The sequence below is a fragment of the Falco biarmicus genome, chromosome Z (assembly GCF_023638135.1).
Source record: "Falco biarmicus isolate bFalBia1 chromosome Z, bFalBia1.pri, whole genome shotgun sequence".
Lineage (NCBI taxonomy): Eukaryota > Metazoa > Chordata > Aves > Falconiformes > Falconidae > Falco > Falco biarmicus.
The window spans coordinates 60,734,647-60,749,968 of NC_079311.1; the positions used below are offsets into that span (position 1 = coordinate 60,734,647).

The 15,322-nt window shown below is 37.0% G+C and overlaps 1 protein-coding gene across 1 annotated transcript in view; it reads right to left on the minus strand.

Moving 5' to 3' along the window:
* The window catches only part of HOMER1 (homer scaffold protein 1), a 96,174-nt gene that overhangs the window by 43,834 nt on the left and 37,018 nt on the right, over positions 1-15,322 (minus strand). The window contains exons 4-5 of the mRNA XM_056325551.1: positions 12,546-12,638; positions 4,500-4,642 (exon numbers count right to left, since the gene is read on the minus strand). Coding sequence (XP_056181526.1) covers positions 4,500-4,642; positions 12,546-12,638 — 236 coding nt within the window. The remainder of the gene's footprint in view (positions 1-4,499; positions 4,643-12,545; positions 12,639-15,322) is intronic.

Sequence of the window (15,322 nt, forward strand, 5' to 3'; positions counted from 1 at the left end):
AAGCTTGTAGAAGTGAGCAACTTTAATACACAAAGTGAAAAATGTACTGAACAGATTTCTGCATACAACTTTTAATGAAAACTCAGTGAAGGAACATGATCTAGTAGCAAGGTTTTTGTTTTTTCTTTGTAGTACAGCATTGGATGTACATGCAGCATTATTAAATGGTAAGCTATCTAGACAATAACATATCTAGGATACAAACACCATCTGAAATAACTCAATTTTCACTAAGGCAATGAGTCAAAATTCCCTATTAAAAACTTGTTTGGATACAAAAATAAGTATTTTAACGAACAAGTAACACATACACATATATTTGCTGATCAAAACATTATGTAATAGAAATTCCAAGTTAATGTATTACAAGAAAAAATGATGTAACACGTTCAAATCAAGGTTGTCAGAAAACTGAAGACTTTCAAGATTTGTCCCAGAAGAATCCTCTTACATTTTGTCTCTGAAAGTGTTTTTATCAGCTTCATAAGGTGCCAAAAATGGAATAAAGCTTGTTACAGACAAATGTATTCTCTTCAAGGGGGAAAGAGCAAGTTCACCAAAGTTATCAAAAAGCCCCAAGCAGCAGTTGCAGTTTGCCAGACACACTACTCAGCTTTAATATTTGAATTACATTCTAAGGCTGAACAAGCTTAGTATAGTATTTCTTTGGGCTCACTCAGATGACTAGAAATTCTATACTACGCACCATCAGGATTAAAACTTTTATTTAGAAGCCAGAAGTAGTTAAAAATTTTTAGCAACTTTTTTTCTCTCCAAACCTCATTTTATGATCAAATTCAGTTGCGGGGGGGGGGGGGGAAGTAAATCACAGCTTGAAGAATTTGGAGAATACTTTTTTAAATAAGGAAGATGTCTGAGGAAACGAAGATTCACTTAAGAATGAAAATACGTATTTTTTTTAGTCTTAATTGTTTTAAATACTAGATTTGATTAACTAGTTTCTGCTAGAAAAAAGCCTTCTTAGACTAGCTATCATTCAGAGAAGAACTGATAAATGTCTCAGTCAAGATTCTGAAAAATCCTAATGCCAGGCTTAGGCTACATTTTACTTTCATTTGTTCTGGCACCATCTAGTCATGTGAGCAGTGTTCAGTCTATAGTATATTATAGGATGTGGGAGTTTCCAGTAATATTACTTCATAATTCAACATTAAGCATCATAGTTTAAAAAAAGGCAAGATATTTAACTACAAGGGTTTATCTTCCGTGCAAGGCTTTTAAATGTTTAATATCCTTATCTCTCAAGCAGTTGACTGGAGTTATGCTTGTGAACAGCATTAGGACTTCCCAGATGAGGATAAATTAAAGCAACTGGACTTCTGCTCTGTTATGCTCATTGGATATGAATGGGATTTTAGACATATACTGGAAAATGTTCATTTCAATACTTACAATTATTTACTGAAATAATAAAAAATATGAGCTCTAATAACACAATGCTGGTGACCTAAGTAATGCTGGTTTTTGGCTTTTGTATATGAGCGATCAGAAAATAACTATTAATACTGACATAGGCTACACTTACACTGCTGAAATAACAGGCCTCAACTACTTACACTAAGACATAAAAAGGCACAGAGGGGAACACTTGCAGAAGAGGGCATATCTGGCCAGTGAGGACGTGTTATAACAAAATCAACTTGAACATTTTTCAAGTGTGCAGATTAAAAATGATGAGTAGTAAGATGTAGACTAAAGCATGACCTCCACAGCTGTGATTACTGACCTTGTTAACTCCTGTCAGACTCCTCCCGTTCATACAAAGGCATTAAAACCCCTTACCTATATCACTGTTTTGACAGAAGCCCCCCTGAAAACTTTACCCTGCCCTCAGCCGCAGAGACATCTGCACTCGGCTGGGCTTGCTGACTCTCCTGGCAGCCACACAGCTACCACCTCACCAGCCACCCTCACCGTGCAGTGTCATGGCACCTCATCCTGCCCATGAAGCTCCCCATGGCTGCCTGGGCCCCCCAAGTCCTACATGTGCCTTCCCTGTGCTCCAGCCTACACCGAGGACCACTCCTTCTGGTTCTTCACAGGGTAAGTATGCACTGCCGATGCCAGAGCAGAATATAGCTTTCCTATTTATGGAAGAAATTAACTTGCTATGGTAGTATTATTTCAGTAAAGCATAGCCAGCCTCAGTGACTCTGATGTCCCCTACAGCTGAACTCATTGATGGAAGACCACAATGCCTTTTCCTCTGAAAAGCACCTAGCAATTGATCAACAGGTCCTGCAGTAAAGGCAAATACATAAAAAGCATTGCCATGCACAAGACAACACTCAAATGCCCTTCCAGCATTACCCTCCTCACCCAGGAGCACTGGCTTTCAGCCTCTGCTGAAACACAGGGTGCAGGAGGAAGAAGCTTGGTGGTCGGCAGGAGGATCAACAGGATGCACAAGGAGAGGGCTCACTCCTCTCCATCACACATGAAATGCCACCAACACACAGCATCATCAGAAGGGCGGGGAACAAGCAGCACAAGCCCTTTCTGTACCCATGACACATGAAAAGCCCAGGAGTCTTCAATGATTGGGGTGCAAGGTTTTATTATTTTTTTTTCTTTTAAATCAGGGCAAGCAGACTGTCTGCAGAGACGACCCTTTTAGCCATCACAAGCAGCTAGGTACATCTACCTAGTTGCCAAAGTAGTATTATGAAATGCCTCTACAAAAACATGCCCATTTAACCAGGACAAACACAATCCTGAAGGCTTCACTTTCCCTCTCTTTCATGCACGTTTCATGCATCTTTATTTATTTATAATAAATATATGATCTTTATTTAATTATAATAAAAGCGTTGTCAACTAGTTCAAAATTCAATTTATTTTAAAGAGTTTTAAAAATTTGCATTTTCTTCGGTCATAGCTCACTAACAAACCCGAAGATACCCTCAGCAAGACAAAATTCTGGTCTTTTGAGAATCATCATGAGAAGTGACCCTCAAAATGCAGAGTTATTTTCAGAAAACTGATTCTAACTAGTCGTATTTAATAGGACAAAAAACTAAAACCCAGGCACTCACACAGCATACATAAAGTAGACAGAGAAATGCAAAGCACAGGAGAGTTTTGTGACCTCTAATCCACACCATCAAAAATTAGAACTGGAGAGTTTCTAAACATATCTTCAGTCACGCCCCATGCAGAGCAAAGCTTAGTTACTATACTGGTGTACAAAGAAAACACATTTACATATGCAGAACAAGAGGGGAGATATTGCAGCTATCATTTAGTAAAAAAAACAAACAACACTACTCATGTGTGGACTTTATCACAACTCCTTTTCACAAAAATCTTGATAGAGAATTCCAACACACAGTTTAAATGAACTCATTACAGAACACTGACAGATGTGCAACATTTATAAAACTGCTTCAACATGCATATAGCACTCTTACAAAGCACCATTTCTTCTACAATATGTAATAGATGCACTGGTGACAGTTGCAGTATAAAAATAAACACAAACACTCTGTTAAAAAATTAGTGCAAAAGTATAATTTTTTTCTCATTTGAAAATGTGTATCATTTTTCTCAGATACGTTTAATAGTATTATTCTCTTACACAACGCAAGAGGTCCTGCACAATTCCAATTCCCTCTCTGCTTATTCTGAATTGCATGACGCATCTGAAGCCCTAGTATTCCCCAACCTTTGATCAAGAGCTCTTAAACTCCATTTAAACTGAATTAGACAATATTCTAAAAAACATATCTAGTATTTCTAGTTCTGTTCCAAGTTTATTAAGTGTTTCAGTTACTCTCCATGGTCTCAATACATTATTGTTTTATTGAGAGTGACTCATTTACAATCATTTCTAATAAGCAAGATATATCTATCTTAACTCATTATTCGTATCATTAAATAAAACCCCTAGCTTTCTTAAAGAACAGAGCACAGCAATACTAGTGCAAAGAATTATAATTCAGTCTGAAGCAGAACTACATTTCCCTCATATTTTGAAAAAAAGTTGAAAAACGTTTTCAACTGTCAGAGAACTGTTCAGTTAAAGGCTGCTTTAAACTTCTTAATCCAGAAGTGTTGTAAGAGTCCCTTTTCTTCCAACAACTCATCAGTGAAAGGCTGACATCCAGTCTTACCAGTCATTTAAAGAATGTGTGCAAAAATAATTTAATTGGAATACTCTATGAAGCAGTTAATTTTAAAAAGATCTCAGACATTGAAATAATGCTTCCTGTTAAAGGGACACCTACACTAACCAGTATTGAAAGGCTCACATTAAGCTGATTAAACTATAAAATAATGGTCCCCAAACCTTATTCCAAGAGATTTTTTCACACACATTTTTTTCTTAAAACAAAAATTTTATCGCAAATCTGAAAGCCAGTCCAGTTTTTGGGGGGCATTTGAGTTTGGGGTTTTTTTCACACAATATGGGAGAAGGTCCCTTTAACGAGGAAGGAGACAGGTATCACTTAATCAGGATGTGGGAATGGAATCTGTACCTATGGGTAAATGGCAATGCATTCTGGGTTGGTTCAGCCCTTGGTTCTGAGTTCTGCGTCACTTCCGGCATCGCTCTCTCGTCATCTGTCCCGTTAATACTTTCCGGCGTTAAAGGAGACTGAATATCCCCTCCAGCTGATTCCTTAAGTAAAACAAACAACACATTAAAATTACAAACCGACATGTTCAGGAAGGCTATACGCGGTAATTTTAGGTAGCATTAATGTGAGGCTCAGACTCCCAGCATCTCTCATGATCATATTTCATTACGTGAATTTAATTTAGAAGTGTATTACCAGAAGATTCACATCATCTTGTACAAAACACAATTGACCTATAAATTATTTGGAAGTATCCAGCCTCCTGCTTATTACAGACCTCCCTCTCACCTGCCCTCATCCTGCCACACAATGGGTGACTATTGACACCCAGGATACTTGTCTCTTACTTTATACCCTAACATGGTGAAACAAACAATTTTGATAGATGATTCAAAATCGAGCTTTCATATTGTTTATTAACCAAAGTGAACAGTGGAAGGGCCATTGGTGGTACGATCAGTTACATACGAGCCACCTGTAACCAACACTTGTTCAGCTGAGTTCTTGCAAAACTTCCATAGGCATGTTAGCCTGGCCTAGCTCTTGATGATTATGGTATTACTTGGGAAGGAGAACACTCCAGATACCTTCAGGCAGCTTCAGCTACTGCTGTGTAACTGGACACCCAAAAAACTGAAAGGCTGCCTCCCAGCTGAAGGCACTGGTGTGGTTTTAATCACCCTTCATCTTGCCAACATGTACATTTGTGTTTTGGCCAACAAACACCATTTGCTAATCTCTAGTCACTGAAAAGTACTTCTTTTTTATACAAATAAAGTACACCCTTGTAGCCCACATCCTAAGTTAGAATGTATGTGGTTTAATTTTAGTATTTTCTTTCCTATTATGTTCTTTTTCAAGTAATGATTTTTGCAGGAGATAAGTGAGTCATATAAGCTAAATAGCTCATCTCAATCTTCAAATGTCTTTGTAGGCTTTTAGTAACCAAGTAGTAACATTTAACTCTAAGATAGAAGAGTTTCATGAATAAAGTTCAATGGATGTCATGGAGAAGTGTCTATACAGCAGAGGACTGGCTGAATTACAGTATTTCCAGAAGGTAAGTATCTCCTATGGCCACACAGCCTTCTACCACCTGCATGGCGAACAAATAAAACTGCTGGTTAATGTTATTCAACTGAAGCACAAGCACAGTTTCTGGAAGGCCAGTCACTCCTTCCCAGCTCTTTGACATTCTGCATAGGAAGCTGAAGAACTGCAACCTCAGAAGTAACTGCAAAGTATCTGAAAATAGTCATGATCTTACCAGATCAGGGTTTAATTTTGAGCCTCCACTTGTAGCATTCAACTAGTTTAGAAGGATAATGCTTTTTGAAAGCAAATACTGAATCTGATCCTCCATCTATAGGAAAGTTGTCCTTGACTCTGAGATTTCACTAGATGGAAAAATCAGTTCTTTTAAAGAAAGTAAGATCTCAATGTCACCATCATCTTCCACACCTTTCTGATGTCCCTTAACCACAAATGTTCAACGCATTCAAAACTGCACTTTAAACTACATTAAGCATTTTCAGCAAAACAATTGTCACAATTTTGCTTTTATTCTGCCACATTTCTCACATAGAGAGAGAGACGTATCTCACTCTACAATGTGAATTAGTGGGTAATACAACAGTTCAATACTGACTTCAAGTTCTAGTATATTTAGCGTTCATAAAATTATACAACGCACACGGACCAGTCTCTCCATTCTGGACCTTCTTATTAAATTCCTACTGATTAAAAAGCAATAAATAATTAGCTTACACTGATTTAATTCCAGAGATATAAACTGTTATTTATAATATAAATTTAAGGGGGTTTATTATGTGAATACTTTTTTGTACTCACATTATTATGTGAATACTATTATGTGAAATTGTTACCTACTTTCAGGAAGAATCTTGCTATTTTATACTCAAAACTATTCTCTTCAGTGTTAATACTTTAAAAAGCAAAATTAAATCTAGATTTTTACAGAACAGTTTTACTGAACTGAAATTGAACCAAAATTGTGTGAAAGGAGAGCAGAATTGGCAAGGTAATCAGACAAATTAATTATTTTTCACAAATTACATGGTTTTGTCTGTTTTCCTCTGCTAGGATAGACATTTGATAAACAGATTGCACTGACATGAAATGAAAGCCTTTAGGGACCTAAGAGTTGCTCTTATTTCCTCCTATTCCCAAACTAAACTGGATATTCTAAAAAATACTTGCCACACCCTACAAAACCTGGATGGCTTGTATCTTTAAGCTAAAATTCCTGCAACATTATTCTTAAGACACATAAAGCCACAACCTATTTACTGAAATGTTTTAAGTGTGAATGCATAAAAATTATTTCAGCAGAAGAAAAGCAAATGTGCAAGTTCCATCTAGGCTTCTCTTTCAGTAAAGTACTTTAGATTTCTAATGTGAATGAAATTAAAATGATAAAAATTAATGCAAACATCACACACTGTGTAACAGCTAATGGTTCACTGTAAATTCATGAGGGGCTGATCCTGTATGTAGAAGCAGCATCAGACTGTAGTATGTATTTCTTCCACCAGTAATACAGGTTAATTAGTGCTCTCACATACTCACAACTATCTCAGCCTGATAAATAATTTATTTGCAGCCAACTATAATGAAGCTGGCTATGAATAAAGCACCGAAGACAACAGAAAAAGCCACTTAACACTGAACACATTTTTTACAAATGTTTATAAAAAATATGTTCCCATTTTCTATTAAATAGAGTAGAAGCATTCTAGAAACATTTTTTTGAGCTGTCCATATGTAATGATGTTTTTATTCCGTACCATTATAGCTACACACATCCATTCTATACTTTACAGTTGAGGAAGAAAATGTGGTTTGCTTATAAAGCTTTTCACTCTTCCCTTCTATTTGGGAGAGCAGGTTAACTTAGTTCTAACGTTCAACTGTATAGACACTGTATGGAAACAGGGCTTAAACTGAAAATGACAAGTCCCTGTAAATCAATGGTATATTTTAAAGCTAATATTGCCACTTATGGCAGCTAAAATAGGTATTTCATGCATTTGAGAAGTAAGGATTAACATCTCTCCTGTGGTATAAACCACTATTATATCACATACAGGTTTTTTGAGGGTATCGAACTTTTAAGTCACTTGCCAGCCTTGGACTTCCACAGGGACTGAGCATTTTTCTACATGACAGGTAAATGTGAGAGCCTGATTCAGGTACATTTTGCTATTTAAGAGTTTGTCAGAGATCTACGCCGTCTAAAGGAGCTCTGTCCATACTAACAGGTATGCAGGACTCCAGTGATGCCAAGCAGTATAAAAATGACAGTGTCTACAGTATATACACTAAACATAACAGTGGAGAATTCACCAAAAGACACCTTAAATTTCAAAATCTTACAAACAAAATGCACACAGTCACAAAAATCTTTAAAGTAGAAGAAGCAGACTTCACAGCACAGATCAAGCCACTTTTTAATGGTGATTAAATATGGAAGAGAAGAAAAGGAAGAGTAGGTGGTTCTAAAATCATGAACAAACAATATGAATTCCAGCTTGTTTTCTTATTAAGTATTATACTATTTTCTCATTAAGTACTCTGTACACTTCCTTGGCATTGCTGTTCTTCATAGTGCTTCTCTGTTCAGTACTGACTGGCAATGGTGTAAGTCTGCCAGCTACTGATTCAGATACCATAACACATGTGAAACTTGTTCCAGTATAGAAATTCATATAACACCCCAGAAAGTTACTTATTCCACAAGGTTTGTAAGCCAACAGGTGATAAACCATGACCATTTTTCCAAAATCAACCCATTCCTTGCACGAAAAACCGTTGTGATTCCGAAACTTTTCAGTCAATAGCTATTCCTAAAGGCCTGCATAGGAGGGGCTCGGAATCACAGGCAAGACTATCTCGAGTAAATTACTCACCAAACAATTTCAGAAATTGCAGGTCTTAATCTGAAATGACCAGGATTGAAAGAAGTATCTGAGGACAGATTCTTGCTTACAGAAAAAGAACTGAGGTTCAGACGCCAGTTGGTTGGAGGACTGATGTGGTGAGCCTGCAAACTGCACAAACTGTTGTTTGGTTCTGTACTTGAGCCTGATTAAGGTTAGTTTAAAAAAGAAAAGAAAAAGGGGGGTGGGGGCAGGGGCAGACAGGATGACACAGTTTTCAGGCTATTGTTTTCATGCAGCTCAGTGAATTTCAGGCTATTGTTTTCATGCAGCTCAGTGAACTCCAGATTGAAGTGCTGCTCTTTCAGTGCACAGGAAAGCTTGTAACTGAAAATGGACCATTGAGTGGCCTGTCACTGTAAGCTCCATGAGTCTATGACAAGCAAAATATTCCCTGTATTAAAAGATGGGTCTGGGAAATAAGAGGTGGCACAGCAGGGGAGCCAGTATTTTAGTTTTATATAAACAAGGCAAGAGCGCTACAAATCTTTATAACCTAAGGCTGAGTTAAAGGGACATCAGGTGCTGTACCTATGTCCATAGGTGGTCTTAGAAGTAACAAAATTGACACTTTTTTTTCTAGATTGAAGCCTCCAGACATGCCAGATATAGGTAAAGTGTGTACTATTATATAAATCCATCTTAATATAGATGGGCTGGAAGTACAAGTTCTCTGGCACAGAAACAATGCTTTTCTCTTCATTTCAAGAAAGCACTGTGTGCTCAGTGGGACTTAACACAACAAAGCAGCATCCGTCTTTGTGATTTGTTGGTCCAGGCCACTGTCTTTCTCGGTACTAGTTCTTTTTACAGTCAAGGTAAACGCTGTTTTATATATTATTTGATTTTCAGGGAAATTAAAGCAAAGCCTGCTGGTAAATAGGAGAACAGATAGTATTAAAGAAACAGTAAGAAGGCAGAGTTCAAAATTAGCAGCAGCATAGATTAAGGGAAAAGGAACTCCTCCTATTAAGTAACTGCAAATTGGGCTACGGATTATTTTCTTGTTCTACTGTTTCTTGTTTCACTGTTTCACATACACAAAAACACCAAAGAATACGTGCCAACAGATGAAACAGTGTATCCAATAAATATTCAACAGGGAACTACAATTCCTGGCCACTGAGGCACTATTCTGGTGGAAATACCTAGCCAAATAGTACCAACACTTCCCTAATGCTCGTAACACCTTAGAGAAGCAGCGTAACTTCAGTGGACTTAAGGTAAGACTCTCCTTAAGTTTTACCATGGCTAGCTCTGGTAAGTACTTCAACTACAAACACATATTCTATTTCTGAGATATTTCTGTTACTATCTCGTTTTCTATTTCTTCTCCAGTTCCACAAGTTTTTGCAGGACATTTAGAATTGAAACACACATACCAGTAGTATCTGCAGCGTTGCATCAAACAATAGTGTTTGTGCAGGGTTCTGTTACACTGGTTGTAGAGATGTATTAAATAACAATTCAATCTGTAGGGACATACTGAATGCAGAAAAAAGCACATGTACTTTTCCTTTTTTAGAATTGTGTAGCAGAAAGGGTGGGCAATTTACTATATCTGGTAATTTAGTTAACTTGTAAATAATAAGGGCATTTTTTAAAGCAGTACCAAGAGAAATATAGCATTTTATTTAAGTCTGACATGTACATTTTCCAGTTTTGATATGCAATCTCTTCCTACCTATTATTAATTTAATGCAAAAGGATATCTGCAAGTCCAAGACAGCAGAGAAAGTGACACTTTCAGCTAGCTGGGTTACCATTATGGAGCTCACTACTCACACACTACCTCCCAAGCCTTTCCTGCCAAAGCTTCCTAAAAAAGCAAGGTTCCTTGAAAGTCTTGACTGGCCAAAAAAATACCACTGAAAATACTTCCTTCCTCTTTTACTGTCCCCCTCTGCAAAGGATCACTATGCAAAAGGGAAAGAAGGGGTACAAAATTGCTGAGAAAGGCAACACTTCATTTATTTGCCTTGCAGCCACTTTTTGGCAGATGATCAAAATGATGGCAAATGCTCCTTCACATGTCTCTAGGGTGCCACCTTCTCTCCCCACTACCCATATTCCCCTCAGTCATAAACTTCCCTGAATGAGCCCCAGCACCATGGAAGTGCTGCAGTTTGACATAAAGCCATTGCTTCTCATCTGCTCCAACCTACAAAGTTCCTGACTGAACTCCCTTCTCTCTGGGGAACTAATGAGAAGCATTAAGTATGTGACGACTATTATGCTGATGTGTCAGCACTTGCACTAACTGTACCTTTCAGAATAATACGTTAACTTATCAACCCAGCGAAAAGCCAACAGATGAAAAGTAAGGCCTGAATATGAAATTATTCCTAAGTGTGCAGTAATTAAATTGGAGCTCTCAACGTGCATTATAGAGTAGCTCAAGGTAACATTTCTGTAACTGCCTACAGTATAAAATGTTAGGTTCCAAGTATAAAAGGGAATTTCTGTAAAAAGAATAGTATTAATAGCTCATATAGTTTAAGAGAAAGCTTTAATACTGGGCAGCTGCTAGACAAAAGCATCTTGTCTCTGACTGAGTAGTTCAAATTTATGTCCAAACCAAATAATAAGTCATTGCATTTGACAATGTCAGATTTAACTTCTGAGTCTAGGCTTTTAATCAACATGTCAAAAAAGAAGTAGAGTAATTGTTCTGCCTATAATACTGAGTAACTAGAGGCTTGGCTGAAGCACTTCACTGTTTCTAAAGCCAAGTGTATATGAGGTTATAAAATACCTACTTCCATTATCTTTGTGTTTGTTTACGGAATTTATCTGAAATTTGGAGACAGTCAAGAAAAGTAATAAAAAAATACTCCCTTATTCTTTTCCTGTTACAGGACAGCAAGTGGTTTCCCGTTAATAGCAAAATCCAACCTAGCACTTGGGTAAAACGCCTACTGGGCATGAGGATGGTTCATTGTGTATATTCTTGTGTTTGCCACTGACTTCTCTTGGAAGGACACCAGATGTAGCTTTCTGGTGGCAATGAAACTACTTGCACAGCATGTTGCAAACTGCCTGCCATACTTGTTCCATCAAAGATCAGGAGCATGTTACAGTGCAAAGCACCCAAGAGAGGCACTGACTTAATGAATGAGGACTCTCCAGAAAAAAAGACTCAGCTGCATTAATCCTGTTCAACTCAGGAACCCCTGTTACAGTTTTAAAGCTGCTTCATCCTCCAGAAGTAATTACCTTTGTTGTCACTATTGCTTAAAACAAAACAAACAGCTATACACAGAGCCAGAAACACTGGGGTGTGTGGGGGGTGTGGCGCGCAGGAGCAGCAGGTCAGGAAAGCCTCATGCAATTTCTTTTTTGAAATCAAGTTTGAAGTACTACTTTTCGAGCAAATTAATTTTAGGCACTACTAATATAAATGAGACTACATTAAAGTTATCCTCCTGTTAGGCCTCTATTAACCCAGTTCATGTTTTGAAACACCTTTTATAAACTCTTCTTTTACATCACGGCTAACTGTAACAGAACTCCAGAATCAGCATGTGAACCTGTCACCTTCCTTCAATACATTACAAAAGTGAATACCACACAGTAGGGAATAAGTAAAAATAGTTTGCTGTTTTGATTTTTGTTGTAACAATTCTTCTGTAGAAGTCCTTTACAGTGCACTGCCTGAAGTTTCACAGATTAAAAGAAAAACACACAAAAGATGTTTATTACAGAATTACATAACTGCTCACCATCTTTACTCATTTTCAGGGGAAAGCTCAAAGAAAGGAATGGGGGTAAACAAAAGGCTAATTTTATTTTAAAGCAAGTCCTTTTGACACCTCTCTAATGTATACTAGATGTACTCTTAGACCTCTTGACACTTCTAGCTGACTGTTGAGGATTCCCAGTAACTGGGAAGTACCCCATTCATTTTTAATACAACGTGTAAGATACAATACAGTAGGTAGCACAGATATGAAGTACTAGGCTTGAATCAGGCAGTAAGACTCACTTGAGAGGGTGTACTTGTTAGCTCCATCTTTTCTTGAGATTTTTCCTTTGCTAGTCGTGCAGCTTCTTTGAATTCCTGAAATTTTTCAGCAAACTGAAGGTACATTTGTTAAAAAAAAAAAGGAAAAGAAAAAGAGAAACAGTAGGTATGAAGTAATACATTACATGCAGAACAGAACGCTGTACTTAACATTTCACAAAGTCAAATTCTGTCAGTAGAATTCTTAAATTTTTCTCCTTATTAGATACTCATTTAAGAGAATTACACAGTGATATACCTTTCAGTACCTTTCAGACATAACGGACACATATGTCAGGAAAGTTCTGAATGATGCAACAAAGTTTGATCTGTTGCTGATAATGTTAAAACCCCTTACCTCAGAGATGGCTAATAAGAGTGACAAGCTGCCTTAGACAACTGCTTTTAGATTCAGTTTTCACTCTCTTCCTAACAAAAAATTATCTGGTTCTGAAGCCTACTGTGGTCACTATTAGCCTAGAGCTTCCAGTGGGCTTCATTCTTTCATGATTGAAACAATACTGATTTCTTCCTAAATACTAACAGTATTTATAATTTCAATAGAGCTAATTAGGAAAGCAGCAGTGGGAATACTGAGTCAAGTTAATTTCTTATTGTTCATTGACATCAATCAAGTTGAAGAACAAATTGAACTACACACATAGAAGAACACTAAATTCAAGAATTGCACATTGAACTGTCACATGAAATATGAAGCTTAATTTCTATGCTACATGTACATCTTCCAGAAAATAGCTAAAGCAGCAATTTAGAAATACATGAATCCTTAAACCTGAGAGATTAAATCAATTTATTAAGAACAGGGTCTAGTTTCTCCGGTTATAGAAGAATTTGGCTTCTTAGATCACAGCTTGACACTACACCAATTGCTACAGCAGCCAAGCATTGTTTTTGTTTCCTACTGCTTCTATACAGAACATTATCTTATGATGATCAGCTTAAGACTGAAATGATTCTGCAGAAACACTGGAAGCTTCACCAACAGCTTCTGAATCTCTCCAGCAGGAGCATACAAAGAAATTTTGCACTGCATGTATTTAGAAGGGACGAAAGCTACCCTTTCTTTGTGTGACACAGTCTCAACTATTTTCAGTAAGAACTTCGCTTGCTATGCAAGATCAAAAAGACCTTATTGTTTTTAAACTTCTTCTCCTGGCAGGCTATTAAAATTTGAGGAAATACCATTGCTCTCTACTTGTATATTTCACCTATTGGGTTATTTAAAAGCATATGCTAAAGTCTAATCCAGCATCACAATGTGTCTCAGAACAGATGATAGCACGGGCAACGTATCAACAGAACTAGATGATACTTATTTAAGACCTGTATGTAGACTGCAAAATCTGATGGATAACCTATTATTTAAATCAGCTTTAAGACCAGAGAGGATTGGTAAATGGAAAACATATGCTGAGATTTATAACAAATGGGTGAACAAGGCAGTGAAAATTATCTGTATCACAGTGGTAGAAACTGTGACAAAATATATAGTAGACAGATAAATATATAACATTCTAAAAAAAAGCCAACAAGGCTAATGTAATGGAAACTTTAACAATTTTACTAGAATTTCTTGAGACAGTCAGGTGGTGCATCAAAGCAACATCTTGATAAAATTCCTGAAATAACAAAGATTTCATGGTATGAAAGGAAAGGTTCTCTAAAGTATCAATATTTTAAGGAAAAGATGAAAAATCAAGCAGGGAGACTGCAAGAGGGTCTTACAAGTAACTATGGTGGCACTTTTCCCATTTAGCATACTCTTAAGTTACATAGAATAAAGCAGGTCAACTAATTCAAAGGGGTAAGACAGAGAGCAAACCTGAAAATGAGTATTTCCTATACATCAGGACATTATCAAAAGCACAGACTTATATTCTGAATGAGAATATTGTCTCAGTTTTTTCTGAAGACCACAGGACATTCTGTTCCCCCTACTGCAGCAGCAAAAGGGACTGTGCTAGCAAATCCTCATCCCTTGGAAGGAACATTCTTCAGCATAGGAACCATCTTTCAGGTATCACTGACTTCTGATCGAACAATCTTGAGGTGAATTTGTGGTTTAACTTACTGAGAAGAGGTCTAATGCAGGCAAATACATGATTAATTAATTTTCTTCTGTAGTGTTTGTATATGAAGTTGATTAGAGTGCTATTATTTTTCTATCAGATATTCTCACTCCACTAATTCTCAGTCACAATAGTACACAAAGAGGTTACCGTTGTTGCACTCTAATAATTAGTTTACGAGGAAAAATGCACATAAATCAAAGGTGAATAGTTCAAAAGGCAAAAATTTGCTATAAACTAAGCGGAAAATGATCTAAGAATAAACAGTTTATTTTATCTGCGCTGATTATTTGCTTCAGTAACCTGCTGAAATAAGCCACAGATTAGACTAAGACTTTTGTGGTTGCAGGCTGTCTTGTGCTCCCTGGAACTTGAAATGTTTCATTGGGACCAAGAAACACTACTGCAAAACAAATTACCTACAACCAGGCTATTCACTTAAGAGCTTTGATAAATCAAATACAGAAAAGAAGTTCCAGAATCCATTTTTAAGGCAATTTCTAGAAGCAACCTGTTCCTGAACAAATCCATTAATACACTTTATTTGCTAGCCCTATTATTAATATCCAGCAGTATCCTGATCCCTAAATTAGATTTCTTCTCCTTCAGCGCCACATGTACCAAAAAGTGCTCTGGTAAATCTGATATAATGCCAGTGCACAAATGTAG